This window comes from Podarcis tiliguerta, assembly GCF_965153285.1.
Source record: "Podarcis tiliguerta genome assembly, chromosome: 10".
NCBI classification, from domain to species: domain Eukaryota; kingdom Metazoa; phylum Chordata; class Lepidosauria; order Squamata; family Lacertidae; genus Podarcis; species Podarcis tiliguerta.
In genome coordinates this window covers 5,778,379-5,798,232 of record NC_139543.1, presented here as the reverse complement: position 1 = coordinate 5,798,232, position 19,854 = coordinate 5,778,379, and the positions used below count along the sequence as shown (strand labels likewise).

Below are 19,854 nucleotides of genomic sequence, written 5' to 3'. Positions count from 1 at the left end.
TGGGGGGATAGCTTCCTGAAGCCTGGAGAGCAAGAGGGGTCGGTGCGCACCGACCCCTCTCGCTCTCCAGGCTTCAGCGAAAGCCTGCATTCGCCCCATAGGACGCACACACATTTCCCCTTCATTTTTGGAGGGGGAAAAGTGCGTCCTATTGGGCGAAAAATACGGTAATTCCTCATGTTTGGATAAGTGTATTTTCATATAATGAACATTTGGATAGGAGGATCTGCCCTTTCAAGCACAGTTTTGCAGCAATAGCTGCCTATTCTCTCCCTATACTATTTCCCCTGGTTGTTGCCACTTCTCACACCTCCAAGTTAGTCAACATTATGTGGCCCTTTGAGCATGCTTAGTCCTCATTGAGCTGTTTTCAGTTTCCCCATGTAGGTATTTTCCCTAAATAGTTTTTGTACTTCTGGAAACAATGGGGTTGCTCTGAACTTGATAGCACTTCCCTCTTGCGTATACAGGGTGCTCTTTTGGTTACATCAGAATCTACACTTGAAGGAGGAGTATACTCTTAGTATATATGATACCAGCCATACTTTTTGTTTTGATCCATACTCAGTAATTGGACAACATAATGTATATCCATACAGTTACAGCTTTCAAAGATATATTGTTATTGTCACTTGTAATGTTACTGAATTTCAGTTTAATATAATGATAAATATAATTATATATTGTTATTGTCACTTGTAATGTTACTGAATTTCAGTTTAAATTAATGATAATGCAGAAAGACCAATCTTGTTATAAAAAGAGCTGAATCTTTATTGCAGTTTGGTTATTTAAAAATATTTTGTGTATGTCTTACAGTAAGATTTCATGAGTGGCAGCCACTTTATTTATTTAGAAACTGGTTCTCCACACAGTTGGTCTTGGAGGGGGCAGAAAGATAAGCTTAAACGTGGACACTTTTGTGGGGAAACGCAACTGAAAAATCAGTGATAAAAAACTAAGATTTTATCCTCTCATTTTGTAACTGAAATAACTTTTCAAGAGTAGGAAGCAAGATTATTCTAAGGTGATAATGCATCTGTTACATCTGTGAGCAAATAACTCATATAGGTAACACATCTCTAGTGTTGTCTATACTAAAGGCAGTGAGTTCTCACTGAAGCTTTGATCATCACATCAGATGCTTCTCAGAAGCCCAGCAGCAGAACATAAGCAGTGGTCTTCTCCCACTGTTGGTCCCCAGCAACTAGCAGTCAGAGGTATGATACCTCCGACCCTGGAGAGTTAATATATAGTTATCATGACTAGCAGCCATTTACAGCTTTCTCAGGGGAAATGTGCTGCAAGGAAGGGAGGTGATGGGAACAGATGCTCATATTTAGTTTATCGCATTGTCTTCATAAACGTTGTAGCCCAAGGGTTGACTAGCAGGTCTAAGCAATAAATGTGATTGATGACAACCATTGCTGTAGAACATGGCACAATTAGGAGTGTCCTGAAGCTTTAAAATGCAGCATACCAAACATTTTGATGTTTCCTGCTTATAAATCTTTGTGAGTTCTCAAACCTCAACAACCAACTGTTTTAAACCTCCTCAAGGGTGAGGATTATCTGAAAACACATGTTTTCCCCTTGAGTCATGAGAGGGGCAGATCAAAACAAAAGAACAGTGCCACAGCATTTTCTTTTTTTAGGTTGGAATGGATCGCAGAGAATCATGAAGGTAGATGGTTGCCCCATTGAACTCCAACAATGATACTCCAACAATGATACTAAGCATTGCATTGCATTTTGCATGGAAGGAAACAGAGATTTTAAAAATATGTGTTCTCATTTTTTATTTTTATGTTGTGAATATCCCTGTAATCTTCGGATGAAGGGCAGCATACAAAATTAATGAATAATAATAGTAAATATATGGGTTGTTGTTGTTGTCGTCGTTGTTTGCACCACTCTTCTGCTTGGTGTAATTAAGGTAAACACAGAAGGGGAGGGAAAGCCATAAAAATTTACACAATTTCTGCTTTTGAGTTTTTAGAAAGGCAGTACAAAGACAAGTTTTTTAAAAACATGTTAAGGAGCTGAGCCGCCGCTTAGTCATCACCAAGTATTCCATAATGTTGACTCATGTTAAGGTCATTGAGCCTTACTTAAGGTGATTGGATGTTAAGTAAGGACTTGCGTGCTTGCATTTTGTGGATACACCCCAATGAACATTAGACTTCCTTAGGATTCAGTTTATTGTGACTTGGATCTAAAAGTATCTTGTGTGAGTTGAAAGACATTTGTGCAAAGGAAGTCTACCAAATTCTCCCAACTTCCCTGTCCTGTTAATTTCATTGTTCTGCATGGGACAATAAAGATATCATATCCTCCTGCTTCTGCAACACAGTATCATTTTAGTAGATCCCTTGACCCTCAAGAATGGTTTATTGGGGAGCAGGAGACTGTGGTGATGAGGAGCCAGGAAAAAGTCCCATTCCATGAGCACAGTTCCATTCACTTCTCTGATTAGGCCTATGATGTGAAAGGAGCAGTCTTAACAAGAGTCTAACCTATTTCTTCATCTATATGCACAATTGCATGGAATGCTCCTATGTACACACAGGTCCCCCTATTGGAACACTTGCTACCTGAAATCTGTTATCTGAACACAAGGAATTATACCCTAACCTCTCTACATGAACAGCTGATTCAGATATTTGAACAGTTTGCACTTCCTTAATTGTTTTTGTTTTGCTGGTCAGTACCAGCCATTTCAGGCAAAAACCATGGAGGGAGGGAGAAATAACAGACAAATCGGGGAGCAGGAGAGAATTGCCAAATAAGTATTTCCTTTGTTTTGCTGTTGCTGATTGGCTGCCGAGAGAATGGGCAAATCATGGATTGGAAATGTTCACATAGAAAACAATGGAAATCATCAACTCGCTATGCAAACACTTGCCTTAACGAACGATTTTTATACCCCACCTATCTGACTGAGTTTCCACAGCCACTCTGAGCAGTTTACAGAATATATAAAACACAAGAAAGCACCAAACATTTAAAACTCCCAATACAGGGCTGCCTTCAGATGTCTTCTAAAAGTTGTATAGTTCTTTATCTCCTTGACATCTGAAGGGAGGGTGCCACTACCAAGAAGGGCCTCTGCCTGATTCCCTGTAGCTTCATTTCTCGCAGTGAGGGAACCAGCAGAAGACACTTGGAGGAGGACCTCAGTGTCCGGGCTAAGCAAAGGTGGTGGAGATGCTTCTTCAAGTATACTGGGCCAAGGCTGTTTAGGGCCTTAAAGGTCAGCACCAATGCTTTGAATTGTGCTCAGAAATGCACTGTATAAAACATTCTTGTGTTGGAATGAGCAACAATTTACTGAAAACAATTGCAACAGTTATGGCTGATGCTGTTACTACTTTTCAGTGCATGATGGTGATGATGATAATTTAATATTTCTACCCCCACCCATCTGACTGGGTTGCCCCAGCCATTCTGGGTGGCTTCCAACATATATAAAAGCATAATAAAACATTTAAAAGCTTCCCTTTATGCAGGGCTGCCTTCAGATGTCATACCTTTTGATGGTTCAACTAAAACTATAGTGTAATCACTTTGTGATTTAAAAGACATGGAATTTATAAAAACAGAAATGGTTTTAAAGGATGTAATACAGATGAAAATAGATTTCTACGTACAAGTGACTTGACCTTTACATTTAGACCAGCCATGTGAACATTCCAAATTTAACTTTTATATACAATAGTTGCTAATACAGTGATATTAATTCCTTAAACTGTAGTTTTATTTGGAAGTTCATCCAGAAGTACATCTACTGTCACTTCACCTGGGCTTTCCTTCCCAACTAAGAGGCTAAATATGCATTGCAGAATGAATACTGCTTAAATCTTGCTTACATTTTTCTATTGCTTAAAATATTTTAAGAAAGGCCATTACAATATTGCCAGGTTGATTAAAACAATATTTATACTTGGGCTATCATCTTGGAGGATGGTCGTCCTCTTGGACATGAATTATAAATGTCTTCTGAAATATTTATTGTTTCTATTAGAAACACCAGGCTTCGTGAGTATTGGACTACAAGTTGATACTATCACAGCCTATCCTTAAAGTGAATATCGGTGTCTGTCACAAAGCTCAAGTTTAGTCTTGGAAAGAATACACATTTTTCTTTCCACAGGACAGTAATGGGGAAGAACGAATCAGTAGATATAATTTTTAAAGCAGTGATCCTTGCACTATGCCATACTTAATTTGTCTGCATTGGGTTAATTTGAGAGACATTTTGTGATGTTGTAAGAAAGATCACAGCAATATGACCATTCCAAATGAGTCCCTCCAGATTTTATGTGAAACCTGAAGAATTGGGGAGTCAGTTATGATATTTGCAGGAAGCTGGCTTTCTTCAGGAAATCCAGAATTCTGTGACTATGATCCCCATGTTTCACAGTTGGGTATTTTATGCTAACTAAAGTAATTTGCACAACTATTTGTAATATTTGAATTTTCACTTTTGTTTGCCTGCTTGCTTGCTTGCTTTCAGAATTTATTGAGAGTCAAAGCACTCAAACACAGGAAGATAATAATGTAAAGAAAGGTGTGTTCATACTAATAGTTCTTATCACCATGTCCCAGTTAATTTATATATAGTAATATTTTCAGCAGGGGGTGGGAGTTGACACGATTTAAAAATTAAGCAATTTGAAGAGGATCCATCATATTGTACCCAACGTATGTGTGCAAAGGAAAAAATGAAGTACCGTACATCCTGCAAGCTGGAAGCTTGCCCTCTCCTTTCCCTCCTGCCCTCCCTCCTTTTCCATGTTTCCTTTCAGTCATTCTCCTTGCTGTTCAGCTGCTCAGCCCCCCATCTGACCCTTGAAAAGCACATAGAGTCAAAAGAGGAAGTAAGAGTCATTCTTCCAATGCCTTCCTTCAGTGCTATATCCTTTTCAAAGGAGAAAAAAAGCAACCACCCTCATCACATCACAAAGAAGATGGCAGTGTGTGGAGGAGGGCACTGGGTTGCTTTGCAGCAACAGGATAAACTCAGCAGAACCATTGTGCCCATGAGCACTCTGTTGGCACCCCAGAACTAGACTATAGTTCTTAGCTTTATGCTCCAAAACGGCCATTGTCAGGCTATTTCTTTGAGAAGACAGAAACGTGCTATGGCCACTTGTTTAATGGAATTTTTGAGTCACAGGTTTTTGCTCAAGTTGTTGGACTAAAGATCAAATTTACCGTTTTTCTATATTGTGCTACAGTGCTGTTCTGCCTTTGTTTGTAATATATAGCCTTTTTCTCATTCTTTTCAAAGCTTTCAGACCTCCAAGATGCAACATTCTCTTCAAAGGAAGTTTTGTTAATCAAGGCGGCCTGAAAGTGGGCGTGATCAGAATTCAGCTGTTTGTTTTCCTCAGTTACCAGCAGCTAGTTTGCTATTCTAGAAACAAATCCTTTTAATCTGGTTCATTGGAGTTTTGCCTGTTAGGCACAAATGGATGTTCAGTGGGATTGTTTAGGCATGAATCATGAATTAGGAAATAAACAGATTTACAGAGCATGGCTTTGTCACTTAGCAGTAGTCATCTTAACATCTTAATAATATGTCACCTTTGTAATGGTCATATGTAAAACCTTTTTGGTTTAAATTTAGCCCTGGGGGTGGGGCGCAAGTTAAACCATGGTTTGGCATTGGCTTGTGTCAAATAAACCAGAGTTTTGGATCGCATAAATGAACAATTTCAGAAGCAAAGGCTTCTGAACTCTTTATAGCCATGCCTCATGCAGGAGAAGGGAATATAGATATGCAAGCCCAAGATTTGCTGCCGCTTGTGTGGTCACATTAAACTATGGTTTAGCAGCAGAACTTTGACATCTAATAGTGCCCTGTATGTTTATATCCTTTTTCAGAATTATGTTGCATCAAATAATTTCTCCTTCAAATGAGGAAGCCAAGCCATTTAACTTTCTTGTTTTGATTTCATTGTAGTTTCAACTGCTAATTGCAGCTCTGTTTCAGGCTAGTATTGGTTTAGTAATAGTTTCAGGAGCAGTTCGGAATTGGTCCAGTTTAGGTTAATGTGAGGAAATTGGAATTTTAACAAAATGGTAATTGCACATGTGCTAAGGTGACTGATATTGTGATGTTAGTACAGTAAAAGGTAGCCATCATGTAGATGAGTTTTGCGAATCTGAACAATCTGAATGAATGATGAAGTGTATTACACACGAAAGCTCATACCTTGAAAGCTTATATTTAGTAGATCTTAAAGGTGCCACTGGAATTATTAAAAAAGATTTTTTCCATCTTGTTATTTATTATAATCTGAAGTTACTGCATTCTACTTTGCCAGGGTTCCTGTGGGCCTGATCACAACAAATGTAGACTGCAGTGGAACTACTTCTTAATAAACAACTGAATATATGCTGCCTTTTAGGTCAAAAATTAAAAGTAATTCAGTATTGATCACTTAAAGTACATTTCAGTAATCTAATCTTTATGTGGGGCTTCTCTTGTGCTTGGTTTGGGAACTGAAGAATCTTGCAGCATGGTTGCTGATGGGGATGAGACCCTGTAAGTATGGGGGTGAGACAGCTGGGGGAGGCCTGGGAGTCGCGGGTGAGCGGTGCGCCGTTGTCCCGCACCCCTGAGGGTCCTGGCAGCTGTTACAGCAGTGATATCATAAGGTCACAAATATAAGGAATTTGGAAAAGAAAGTGTGGCTTATATTTGGACCAATACAGTACATGGCAGTTCATATGGCCACCAATAGGTTGAGAATAGGAAGACTAGCAAAGCCTTCCTGGTGCTGATTTGATCCTTCTTGACTTTGCCCATGCTGGCTCATAAAATCTAGCCAGGCAGGGCTGGGCAATGGAGTCTGTGGTGTGGCGAGTGCTTCTCTCTGTGAGGGAATCTTCCTGGAACAGTTAAAAGAGCTGTTACTAAACTGCTTCTTGAAAAAAACTTATTTGGACCCAACCATTATTGTCAATTGTATTCCAGTCTCAAGTATCCCATTCAGCCTTGTCTGGAGGATATGCACCATTTGGACCCTTTCCAATCAGGTTTCAGGCTCCACCATAAGATTCAAACTGCCCTGGTTGTACTGGTCAATGATTTCCTGCAGGCTAGGGATAGAGATGAAAGCTATTTTCTGGTTCTTCTGGATCTCTCAGTGGCTTTTGATACTATCAACCATGGTATCCTTCTGGACCGTCAGCATGCAAATTAAAGCAAGTCAGAAATATACTTGAAAAAACAGTGTATAAGCTCTGAAGCTATTGGGTTGAATAAACCTATTCCTGTTCACCCACAACTATACATTGTACCTGACAAGCACGTGTTGAAGATGCGAGCATTCCTTTTGACAGAGCAGCAATACATAATAGATTTGTAGTTTATCATACTTAGTTTCCTGTTGTGGTAAAGGGATGGTGTGATGACTAAATCGTTGTAATAAATTTTACTCATTCAGTTTGGCAATTATCACATATGTACTGGAACGTGAGCATTCTCTGAGTGGCATAATGGCAGTGGCAACTGTTAAATTTTCAGTGAACCATGGTAAGAGGTTAGGAGGCTTCCTGGCAGTTCACAATAAAGTCCTCCCTGTATCTTTAGTGCTAGCAAGCTTCCTCACTTCCTTTTCCTTACCTTGCCCCCCCCCCAGCCAAAAATACATTAAAATCCTATGTACCTTTAGGTTGTATAGTACTCCTATCATCTTTATAAGATATGACTCCACTTGTCAGTTCTTGATTGAATTACTTATTCTCTTCAGTCTCTCTCTTCAGTATCTTCAGCTTTGCAAGCCACAAATTTTATTTCGTGTAAGACGTTTGCAGTAAGCTACACTTCTCCCATCACTTCCTCCACAAGAGGAAAGTTTTCTGCTTTGTGCCATCTGCGTTCCTGACCTTGTTTAATGTTTCATATCACTAGCTAGTGGCGTTCATGCAGTCACACTCAGTCCTGAAGCCAAGCAGAGAGAGGCAGGGCCAAATGGTCTAAAGTTGTCTCATACTCAAGGCTCAAAAAATCCTGGAGGTGAGCCTAAAAAATAGACTTAATCATGCTGACAGAGAAGACCATTGTTGTAGCTCCACTCTGTGTGTTGTTTTTGAACTGCTGTTGTGTTTTCCATCTGCAGCCGTGAAATTGGGATGATTATATATTCAAATGAAAACAGAACCTCCTTGGATTTTTCAAGGTTATATGGGAACCAGATACTACCTCCAGTCATTCAATTGACCCATGACCACATAACAACATTTTCAACTCATCTTCTTATTTTATTTCTTTAGCTTTAGTTTGTCTCCAGTATTCCCTCTCAGCATATTAGTGTTCTTTCATCTGGCTTATAATTATATACCGTGGACGGCATATTAGGCAACTTAAAGGTTAAGGGACCCCTGACTGTTAGGTCCAGTCGCGGACAACTCTGGGGTTGCGGTGCTCATCTCGTTTTATTGGCCGAGGGAGCCGGCGTACAGCTTCCGGGTCATGTGGCCAGCATGACTAAGTTGCTTCTGGTGAACCAGAGCAGCGCAAGGAAACACCATTTACCTTCCCGCCGGAGTGGTACCTATTTATCTACTTGCACTTTGATGTGCTTTCGAACTGCTAGGTTGGCAGGAGCAGGGACCGAGCAATGGGAGCTCACTCCGTTGTGGGGATTCGAATCGCTGACCTTCCGATTGGCAAGCCCTAGGCTCAGTGGTTTAGACCACAGCGCCACCCGCGTCCCTCTATTATGTGACTTACGACTGTTTATAGTATATCCCTTCATTTTCTCCTCCCTGTAAATAGAACTGAACAACAGAGCCAGGGATTTCCCTATTATGCAGGGCCAGGGAGATCTAGTGAGAAAAATGTAGGAGGCTGTTTCTGAGGGTGTGTTGTTAGGGAAATGCTTTGAAATCTTAAGGTGAACATTTGACCTCTTGACAATGCAGTCTTAAACATGTTTGCTTAAAAATAAATCAAGTTCAAAGTAACTTCATAGTCGTGAGTAACATTTATTGGGTGTCTAAGAGATTAAATAAAATAATAAAAATAGTGAGTTTAAGATTGCAGCACAAGTATCCTAGGAGATCAAATGTTTGTAGTCTTCAGCTTTTTTTATTAAACAATGAATGCTGAGCTATTTAGCGACACTTCAGAAGTATCACTGCTTATTAAATACAGCTAAAAGTGTCATGGTAGTCATAACTCTGGTTATGAACAATATGTCTGAGGGAAGAGAGTCAGACAGAAAGAAATCTCAAGAGTAGTTCAGTTTTTTGAAGCAGGCTTTGCATTGTTAGTGAATCATGTACATATCTGTTCAGAAGGATGTCTCATTGACTTCAATGGGGCTTAGTCTGAGGTGAGTAAACTACTTTGGAAGGTGTATACAGCTGTAGGTATGCTTTGAAAATATAGCCTGTTTTGTTCAAATATATTTTGTACATAACAGTTGGATTTTCCGAAGGTTTGCTCTAACCTTGAGGGTTATGTTAGGGCCTACTATACAAAACATCTTCTGATCCTTTTTAGAGGCCTGACAGATAGGAATTGTTTCACTGAGTGTTGGATTCATTACACACTTGCAACTGTATCTACGAATAGAGTATAAGTAGGCAGAATATTTGGCAAAACCAGATTTAGCCACCAAAAAGAGGCTTAAAATGTGGTTGACTTTTAATGAGCACCACACTCTCCCCAGCATAGTGATCTGCTTGTTTCTCAGTGCTCTGTTTGGTTCCCTTTCTGTTGGTGCTCGCCACTTGAGTCCACTAGTGGAGGAAGTGATGACAGTTCAGTGTGGCTGAAAAGACAAAAGCGAGGTAAATAAAATCAAACATCAAAAGTCTGAAACGGGAGGAAAAGGTATTTGAAGAGAATATTTAAATCTATAGCAAAACCAGGAAAATAATATTGGGGCAAAGAATTATTTAAAGGAACATACACTGCAAATCATGTAACTTCTTCTGAAAGTCAGTAGCCACTTTATAAAATGAAGCTAAGCTGTGGTTGTTTTTCTCTTTGAGGCTGTTCAAGCATAAAGCTAGATCACAGTTTAATATTATAACTACAGGCCTCAGGCTCTTGCACCCCATCTTCCCGTTATGTGTAGTGATTAATTTCTCCCATTTTCCAGGCTAGTGGCAAGCTATACTTTGTCCACAAACAAGAATCACACATGACAGTGTGCATAGGTAAACTATGGTTTATGCAAATCATGTTTTATCAGGTTCAAATGTATTGCTGGTGTGTGTGTAAGAGCTTAAGGTTTGTGGTTGGGATGCCATGCTTATGTCTGAATAGCTTCTTAACATTTCCAGTGACATCCTGAGTGCAACCTGATTTTTTTTTTTGTTTTTATTCTAATAAAATCTACTACAGCTGAAAGTTTGGAGCCTCTCTGCCTAATATTTGACACCCAGGCATGGTCCTTAGCTAAGCATACAGACAGGAACAGTAACTGATCAAATGAGTTGTCCACATAGCGGAAACTAAGTACAGGGCCTCACAGAAATCTAGTATCCTCCAAATGGAGCAGTTGTTGATAGGTTATTTGGATTCCGATTTGGTATTTTCACATGCAGGCCTATTGAGAACCATTCTTGAAAGTGATATAAGCCTCAAGTAATTTGTTTTGGTTCCTTTTCTGCCAGCACTGTAAGTCTGCAACTGATGCTAAAAGAAATCCTGCGAGTAGTCCGGCACATAGAGTACATGTAGGGCACAAAGCAGATTCTGAGAGAAAAGTACCGTATTTTTCGCTCTATAAGACGCACCAGACCACAAGACGCACCTAGTTTTTGGAGGAGGAAAACAAGAAAAAAATATTCTGGATCTCAGAAGCCAGAACAGCAAGAGGGATCGCTGCGCAGTGAAAACAGCAATCCCTCTTGCTGTTCTGTCTTCTGGGATAGCTGCACAGCCTGCATTCGCTCCATAAGATGCACACACATTTCCCCTTACTTTTTAGGAGGGAAAAAGTAAGTCTTATAGAGCAAAAAATACGGTAGCTTTATTTGTCAGACAGTCCTAAGCAGTATCTGGGAGCACCAGGGCAGAACAGTGGATCAGCCATGACTTCTAAAGCCCTGCTGACTCATATTGTTCAGGGCCAAAAGTGGGGGTGGGGGTGCTTGTATTGTTTTTCCCTTGTCCCACCTCCAGGAAATGGTTTAGGATCCAGAAGACCCATAGCTGGCCTTGCCTTGCCTCTGGATTGCCCTGTTCTGGAGTACTACACTGGCTACATGAGCCAACAGTGTGACGTGGCAGCTAAAAAAGCCAATGCAATTCTGAGCTGCATCAATAGGAGTATAGTATCTAGATCAAGAGAAGTAATAGTGCCACTGTATTCTGCTCTGGTCAGACCTCACCTGGAGTACTGTGTCCAGTTCTGGGCACCACAGTTCAAGAAGGACACTGACAAACTGGAACGTGTCCAGAGGAGGGCAACCAAAATGGTCAAAGGCCTGGAAACGATGCCTTATGAGGAACGGCTAAGGGAGCTGGGCATGTTTAGCCTGGAGAAGAGGAGGTTAAGGGGTGATATGATAGCCATGTTCAAATATATAAAAGGATGCCACATAGAGGAGGGAGAAAGGTTGTTTTCTGCTGTTCCAGAGAAGCGGACACGGAGCAGTGGATCCAAACTACAAGAAAGAAGATTCCACCTAAACATTAGGAAGAACTTCCTGACAGTAAGAGCTGTTCGACAGTGGAATTTGGTGCCAAGGAGTGTGGTGGAGTCTCCTTCTTTGGAGGTCTTTAAGCAGAGGCTTGACAACCATATGTCAGGAGTGCTCTGATGGTGTTTCCTGCTTGGCAGGGGGTTGGACTCGATGGCCCTTGCGGTCTCTTCCAACTCTATGATTCTATGATTCTATTCTATCGCTGGCAGAAACACTTCTGGCAGTAGTCTTGGATCCACATGCTTTCTTGGAGACTTTAAGTGTGGTGAGGGTGTGCGGGTGTTGTTTCTGATTATGCTGTGAATGATCTCATTTTAATGTAGACTTTCCTCTTTCCTGTTTAGATTGGGGCATATGACCAGCAAATATGGGAAAAGTCTGTAGAACAAAGAGAAATCAAGGTAAAGTTTAGATTCATTTTTATTGTTTTATGGTACTGAATGTCAAACTTCATATCCTCAACAAGCTCACTCCAAATCATTTAATTGGCTGCACAACTCCTGTACAGAGGATTCTGGGGTCCACTTTTTTTGGTGCAGGGTGTGAGCAAGGTGCCTTTGGGCTAGTTATTGTCCTATGACAGCTATGTGTACTCAATAATATGTCCAATGTCCCCCTCAAATGTGTATTGTAGGGGAAAGTCATTACGCAGCAGGGACGATTTTGAGAAGCTTATCCTCTGTTATTTATATTGTCATTGAGAAAGCACGATAAAGCACATAGTTCTCACGTATATAGTTTGAAAATCAGGGATATATTGTAATTCAGAATTTATTTTGATAAGACTTTATTGTGACACAGGTGTGTGCTGTCCCCCCCCCCCAGGACAAAGGATGTTCCATTTGTGAATTATTTTAATAGCATTTGTGAATTCTTTTGTTATCGTGTAGTGATAGTAATGGAAATCCTTACCAATCTGCAGTTTTTTGTGGTGGGTGGGTTAAATTTTAAATAAGTTCTACTGAAATGGAAAAAAAAAAAACTGGTACAAGAGTTAGGATGGGAGAGGACATTTTGTGGGTGTAGGAAGTCTTTAGATTATGGAATCTTGGCTAGGGTTTGTCTCTCACTTGCATCAAAACTGTATGCTGTTTGGTGTGGATGTGAGTTTTTATGTGGAGGAGCCTCCTTAACGGAAATAGCTAGGATAGATCTTTTACTTGGGGAACTCCCAGTTACAGTGCTTAAAAATAATATTGGGGTGTTTTTAGTTATGTTGCACTAAGCTGCCTTATGCTATATCATAGATAATTCCCTTCATATTTTACATGCTTTTTGGTCAGATATCACTGACTATCACATGGTTACCTTTATAGTTCCAGTTTACTTTTCCTCATTTTTCATCCTGTCATTGTTTTGAACAGTTTATTAAATTGGTAAGTACTTGATTATGGAAATTTGTGTTAAACAAAACAGCTTTTGTAGATTAACTGTGTCTCTGCATCTTAGTGTGACTAACAAAAGCCTTCAAGTATCTGATGAATAAGTAACTACTTCAAAAGCATCTAAATGCTTTAGCATCACTTCTGTTTTCCATTTAAAACAATTAGGCTGTGATCCTACACTTTAGCCTGGAATTAAGTCCCATTAAGCTCAGTGGGACTTGTTTCTGAATAGACATTCATAGGGCTACGTTGTTTGGTTCATTTAAGGAATCACCCACTCTTCTAAAGAGACAAGAAACTGTAATGCTGGGATTATAATAAACCCCTGCTTCCTTTGATATGATATTATACCTTCTGGCCATCTATTGTGGTTCCATATTTTCATATATCTTTACCATCCGAAACAGCATCTTTTCATTTTCCAGAAATGAAATGGAAAACAACCATTAGATTCCAGCTCTGAATGTGCTGCACTTGAAAAAGGTTAAAATCAAGCTTCTGTTGGCTTGAGTGCTATGAGCTAACTATTGGGAATCCAGTGGTTTGTTCCACGGAACTCTGCAACTAGTGAGAGTCCTTTCAAACAGACAGTAATGGATAACACGCATCTCGCCTTGAAACTGTTGTCTCAGTGCAAGTAACCAGGTGGAAAATGCACTTGCCTGGTGGTTCCTCCTCCTGCTGACTACCTGCATGCATTTCATTCAGTTGTGAGGCTGGCTGTGTTTCATCAGCTGGGAAAACACAGCTGAGCGATATGGCTGTTGTGTATGCTACCTGTGTTATCTCCTCTGTCAGGAAGAGAGATGGAGGAGTGAGATAAGACTGACAGAGTGCTGTGCCTGCTGCATGTACACCCGTTCTTTTTCCTGACAGAAGAATGAACACACAGTAGTAGTGCTGGGAGGGGATATTGAAGCAGGGGGCAATGAGCAAGTACTTTCATTGCTTACAGGGGCAGTATGACTCACTAACAAAGTACTGTATTGAAGCGTAGAAACACACCAGATTTTCTCAGAATAGGCCAATTGATGTCATTGAGATTTCTACCGATGTGCTCTTAGATCTCATTGGAGATCTCGTAAGAACAAGCCAAGGTCCATCTGGTCAAGCACTCTGCCTCCGTCATTGGCTTACCAGATGCCCTTAGGAAGATTACAAATGGCCTGAACTTGAAGGCTTAATTTTTAGTTTTTGTGTCTATATATATATCTGCTGATGTCGATGGCAACATTTTCTGGCAATGAATTCTGTAAGTTTTATCCAATGCATAGAATACAGCTACTTTTGTTTGTCCTAAATACATCATTTTAAACTCTTACAACATTGGACAGAGGATGAATAATTTTATACAGGCAATACAAATAATTTTATAAATGTATATAGCAGTGGTTCTCATACTTCGTTCTCTGGGCCACACTTTTCAGAATAAAAATTTGTTCACACCACACCATTTAAAAAAAATTGATAAGTAATGCATTGGAAAATAAAAAGAAACAACTTAGCCTAGCAGTGCTATTTTATAATATTATCATGGGATATTCAGAAAGTATAAAACAATGCAACTACATAGGAACATGTATCATTCTCAAAATATAATATTGACTGTCCTTGAATCTTCCTGGCACACTTGCCATCTTCTCCTGCTACAGCTTGTGAGAACCAGTGGTTCTGCTCCATAATCCTTTTCCAAATTTAAACTTTTGTCTTCCTTTACAGAGGAAACACTTCAATCCTCTTATCATTTCAGTTGCTCATTTGTTTAAGCCGGAATGTAGCTTACGGAATAACACCTGAAAGTATAATAAAAACATTAGAGTGAGTTTAAAACAGATAAGCATTAAAAGAGAACAATTGAATGGACCTATAGAATAAGTACAGTGAAGCAGCAATAAAGTTTTCTGTACCTTCTCATTTTTACATGAGGCAGCTAGAACTATGCACAAAATTCTACATTTGTGCACGTTATCAGTTTTTAAAATGAGGTTATTGGCTGTTTTTATTTTATTCTTTATTATGATTTGTATAGTACCTAATTAAAAATGTTCTTTGGACAAAAGTCTCTAATCATATTAGTTATTTGTTTTCTCTTTCTATCCCTTTCCTAACCATTCTCAACACTAACTTCTTTTACTGCAGTAACACTAACAGATTTAGTGAATTTTCCACTATGGCCCCAGGATGTTTCTGGGGTTGTTGATAGTCAGTTCAGACTGCATCAGCACATATGTGAAATTAGGCTTTAATTCTCATGCACATAATTCTGTTCTTTGCTTTTGTTGGATCCCATATGTGGTCCATTCACCCAGTTTGGAAATACCCTTTTGAAGCTTGTGGTAATCTGGGATTTTACAATTTTTAATAGTGGTCATCTGCAAACTTGGCTACCCTGTTGCTCTTCTTTTGAGTTGTGCCATATTTGGGTGACTAGGAAACTCTTCTAAAGGTTTCTCAGCAGCTGAAACTGGGAATGATTTGAAGTATTAAATCCCATAGATTCATAATGAGTTCATCACTCGCAGTATGGGATCAAGTTTTCCTTTGGGCAAAAAGAAAGGGAAGATTCTCACTTCTTATCAAGATTTGGATTTGACGTAACGTTAAGCCCAACCAAAGCTGAGTTCTGAGTGGTACGGCGGCAGCAGCAGCAGCAGGACTGTGGGAGAAGCTGGCCACCATCCAAGAACCTGCATGTTTGCTTGTTCACACTGAACCATTGTTTGGTTTCGAGTTACCTGAAAACTGTGCTGTTATTTGAATAACACAACAACTATTACAGAATTTCCATAGGTAAAGCACAGCAACTAGAAAGGCCCACAGTATGCCTCTGCTGCCAGATGCCAAATAAATAAGTTTATTTCTATTCTCTGCTTCCTATGTGTTACTCAGCTTCTGATTGAAGAAATAACCTACCCTCCTGGATTATGACTGCTATGTTTGCAAAATGCAACCATCATAGATGGCTTGTTATACATTCTGTGTCCTCTTACCACTACGGTATTTAACATATATATTTTTGTTAATTTTATTTTTGTAAATAATATAATTTTGTAATATATTTTGTAAAATAATGTCTCATGAGTTTGTATGTCTCCTTTAGTACTCCATTTATTTATTTTGGTCTAATGTCTCCATTGTACAGCTTGTTTGCTACCCTGCTACCAGTGTTATTCATTTTTACATCACTATGAAGTTGCTCATAAAGTTCCTTCTTGGCTTTCTTATTGTCAACTTATGTTGGGTTTGCCAGACTTCTTGCTTGGGTGTGTGTGTGTGTTCATGTTTTAATAGTTTTACAAGAAGTAATCTTGTCTTTTATAGTCTCATTTAGTCTGAAGTTTAACAGATAATTGTTTGAACTTGCCTTATCTAATAAGTGGTGTATGTTTAACTTGAAAGCCCTGTTATCATTGTAAACAACTTCCAAGTGTCTCTAACTACCTTCTCAATTTCCTTTTAACTGGAGCTCTACATTCTCTTGGCAGATCTATAATCTATTGTGGTTGCAGCAGTGAAGCTTTTGACATTGATTAGTTGAGCTGATCTGATAGCCTGGAATGCTGTAAGATCCAAACTGTTCAGGGAACAATGTTGTCAGTGTTTGCAGGCCCAGCTCTGTGAGGGAAAAGAAAGTTTTAATTTTGTTTAGTGAACCATTTATATGCTTCTCTTCAACTACATAAGGGGGTCTATAGAATAGAAGTTCAAACAAAATGCAGAGTTACACAGGATTAAAATGCCCAAGCAAACACAAATCTAAAAGGTAAAAATTCCACCTGGTACAAAAAGCACATCAAAGTTGGTGACCATCTCTGGAAAGTGGGTGTTGTTCAGTTTGGCTAGTGTTAAGTTTCTTAGAGGTATTTGTAGCAGTGTTAGAAACTGAGATGCGAAAGATAGGAGCTAAATGGCACCTTAAACCTAGGTTATGGGCACAACAACGGAATGTCTAGATGTGCTTTTTTATAACAGGAATACAAAGCTGAAAATTAATGAACTGCAGTAAAAATGTGTTCATTTTTCCCATGGTCTAGTCCTTCCCCTGCCCACCCCCCTAATATTTTTAAGAGCAGGGGTAGGCAACCTAAGGCCTGTGGGCCAGATGCGGCCCAATTGCCTTCTCAATCTGGCCCGTGTATGGTCCGGGAATCAGTGTGTTTTTACATGAGTAGAATGTGTCCTTTTATTTAAAATGCATCTCTGGGTTATTTGTGGGGCGTAGGAATTTGTTCACCCCCCCCCCCAATATAGTCAACCCCACCACATGGTCTGAGGGACGGTGGACCGGCCCACGGCTGAAAAAGGTTGCTGACCCTTGCTTAAGAGGGTCTCTTATCCAGTATTCTTCACTATTCCAGTCTTCAGAGAGTAGCTGGAAGTGGGGAGGCAGAGAAAGGTCCTCCATTCCTTCCACTCTGCAGTTTTAATCTGAAATCTTAGATGCAGTACTGCGCCCAGAGCTCAGAAACTGCTTGCACTAATGAAATTCCCTGTCGCAAAATGTGCCTAGAACAATTGGAATTTAGAACACTGATTTGTAGCTTTGTGGGGCAGGCTGAACTCTTCCCAGGAAATCAGAAAGCTAGAAGATCTGGAAACTAAAGATGGAAAAACAGGAACCTAAAGGGAAGAAGTGGTGAATAAATCTTTGTTAAATGAGCAGAGGAGACAGAGACTGAGATGGTGCTCTGAAGAAAACCCAGTCTTCCAGTCAGGGAAATCTATATAGTGTCCTCTCCATGTCCCATAGTGCAGTGCTAGGCCACTAGCCAAGAGACAGATGAAAGCAAACAAGGCGACAAAGTAGGTGTTAATGTAAAACACAATATGAGGAAACAAAGGAAGACATGAGGCTACAGTAAGAAATAGCCGAGGATTATGTAAGGACTGCAGCAAAACTTCATATTAGAACAGTGCAGGAGGGGAATGGATAAGCTTGGGATTGTGGACCATGGGTATAGGTTTGATAGCTCTTCTAGAACCTGACAGGCAAATCCTACTGGTTGTGGCTTCTACTATCACTAGAGTATTGTGATTTGGCAATCCTATGATTCACATACTGATTTAAAAATACTTGCCAATTCTTTGGCTACAGGCCTCCACTATGAGTATTGTGAACTTAGCTGTCCATTTTAGATGCATCTGTATTTTGGAATTTGGTCGTATTGTGGCTACTGAGCCACATCATTCAGGGATCTATCTATCTATCTAGCATCTATCATGTATTTAAGCTAATTAATTAATATTTAGCATTTAAGCTAAATTCCAGTGTGTGTTTTCCGTAAGAGGAAAATGCATATGATACTTAACAGCTTCTAGCAGAGTATGAACAGGATTAAAATAAGTGGTGTCTCCTGTTGCATGTGATTCAGGGTGCAGCTGAAAATTACGAGATGGACAAAGTGATACTCAGAGCCTTGTATCTAGCACCAGCTCTGGAGAATGTCAGTGTAGGACAGAATCTGTCAGTAAAGAGGATGTTGAAAGGCTGCTACTGGAAAGGTTGTCCATGTGTGCTATAAGCAATTGTAGAGTTTGAGATGGGACAGGGGGGCTACTGAGTAGTTCAGAAGGGTCAGTGTGATCTGATACCAGGTTTTGCCATACTTTCGAGGACTAGCAGATAGGTTGGCAGAGATGCAGATAGAAATCTCTCTAGAGCAGGATGAATAGTAAGTTTTGTCCTCAGTATATTGGACGTTCTGATATTTTTCTCCAAAGTGACAAGTTAATTTAGAAACTTGTTTTAGATCCTTACTTTAGAAACAAATACTTAATACTGTGGTGTGTTCTGATTATTATTTTTTAGTTTTCTCTTAGCCTGTAAATTTACACAAGTTTTAGCTTGGAAGCTTCATGATGTACGTTTTGTCTCTCAGAAAGACAAACTTCAAACACTTAGGAAGAGGCCTGTAATAAGTTTACATCTATTCTTGTACCACAATTTGAATTTCAATGTCTAGTGGATATGTTTCTTTGAAAATTAAAGGCAAAATGAAATAGATGTCAAAGTAAGTATTTACTAACTCTGGCAAGCATGTGTGTGTTCGTATGTGGCTGCATAATTGAACTTAATTAACTCCTTTAGGTGTTCTGGGAAATATAATAAAAAGGACAGTAATTTTCATTATACCTTTGTATTTGCATCAGCAATATACTTGTATTTTTAAAGCAAAAATTATTTTTCATTAGTAGAGATACATGGCAAATTGGAATCTTTCTTAAAAGTAGATTTCAAATAGGAAATAGTGCTCAGTTCAGGAGATGAAAACCTGATAACTTTAAGTTCACCACCGTTACTGGCCCCTGCTCATATGAAAAGTGTTTTTCCTTTAATTGTAATAATAATAATAATAATTCAATATTATTTGCAATTACAGGGTTTGAGAAACAAGCCAAAGAAAACTGGGCATGTAAAGCCAGATCTCATAGATGTTGATCTTGTAAGAGGTAGGAATGGATCTCTTAAATATGGAATGCAGTACTGATCAATATGTCAATTTATTTATTTATTTTACTGTTTTACATGGTAGAGTGCATTTGGGAACATCTTTTTTTAAAGGGGAATGCATATGGTGTTTGTGTATTTCCTAGCCTGGTTATACCCCATCAGTGTGCAGCTTATTGCAGGTTGGGCAGTTGCAATGTGAAAACTCTGTGGACAAATTCATGTGTAATTGATTAAAAGAAACCAGAATGCTGCTCAAATGTGCGTTCTCAGATTTATTTATTTTCAGATCAATGGTAGGCTGGATTTGCAAGGTGAACTTGGAAGTAATAGCCTGCAGTTAAA

At 39.4% G+C, this 19,854-nt stretch overlaps 1 protein-coding gene across 11 annotated transcripts in view; it reads left to right on the top strand.

The window, feature by feature from the left end:
• The window catches only part of PHTF2 (putative homeodomain transcription factor 2), a 65,032-nt gene that overhangs the window by 13,896 nt on the left and 31,282 nt on the right, over positions 1-19,854 (top strand). For 7 of the 11 annotated variants that reach the window (XM_083399623.1, XM_083399622.1, XM_083399628.1 and 4 more), the window contains 3 exons: positions 12,021-12,077; positions 12,993-13,052; positions 19,442-19,511. In XM_083399623.1, coding sequence (XP_083255749.1) covers positions 12,021-12,077; positions 12,993-13,052; positions 19,442-19,511 — 187 coding nt within the window. The remainder of the gene's footprint in view (positions 1-12,020; positions 12,078-12,992; positions 13,053-19,441; positions 19,512-19,854) is intronic. The other 4 variants (XM_083399630.1, XM_083399624.1, XM_083399632.1 and 1 more) reach the window with 1 other exon arrangement.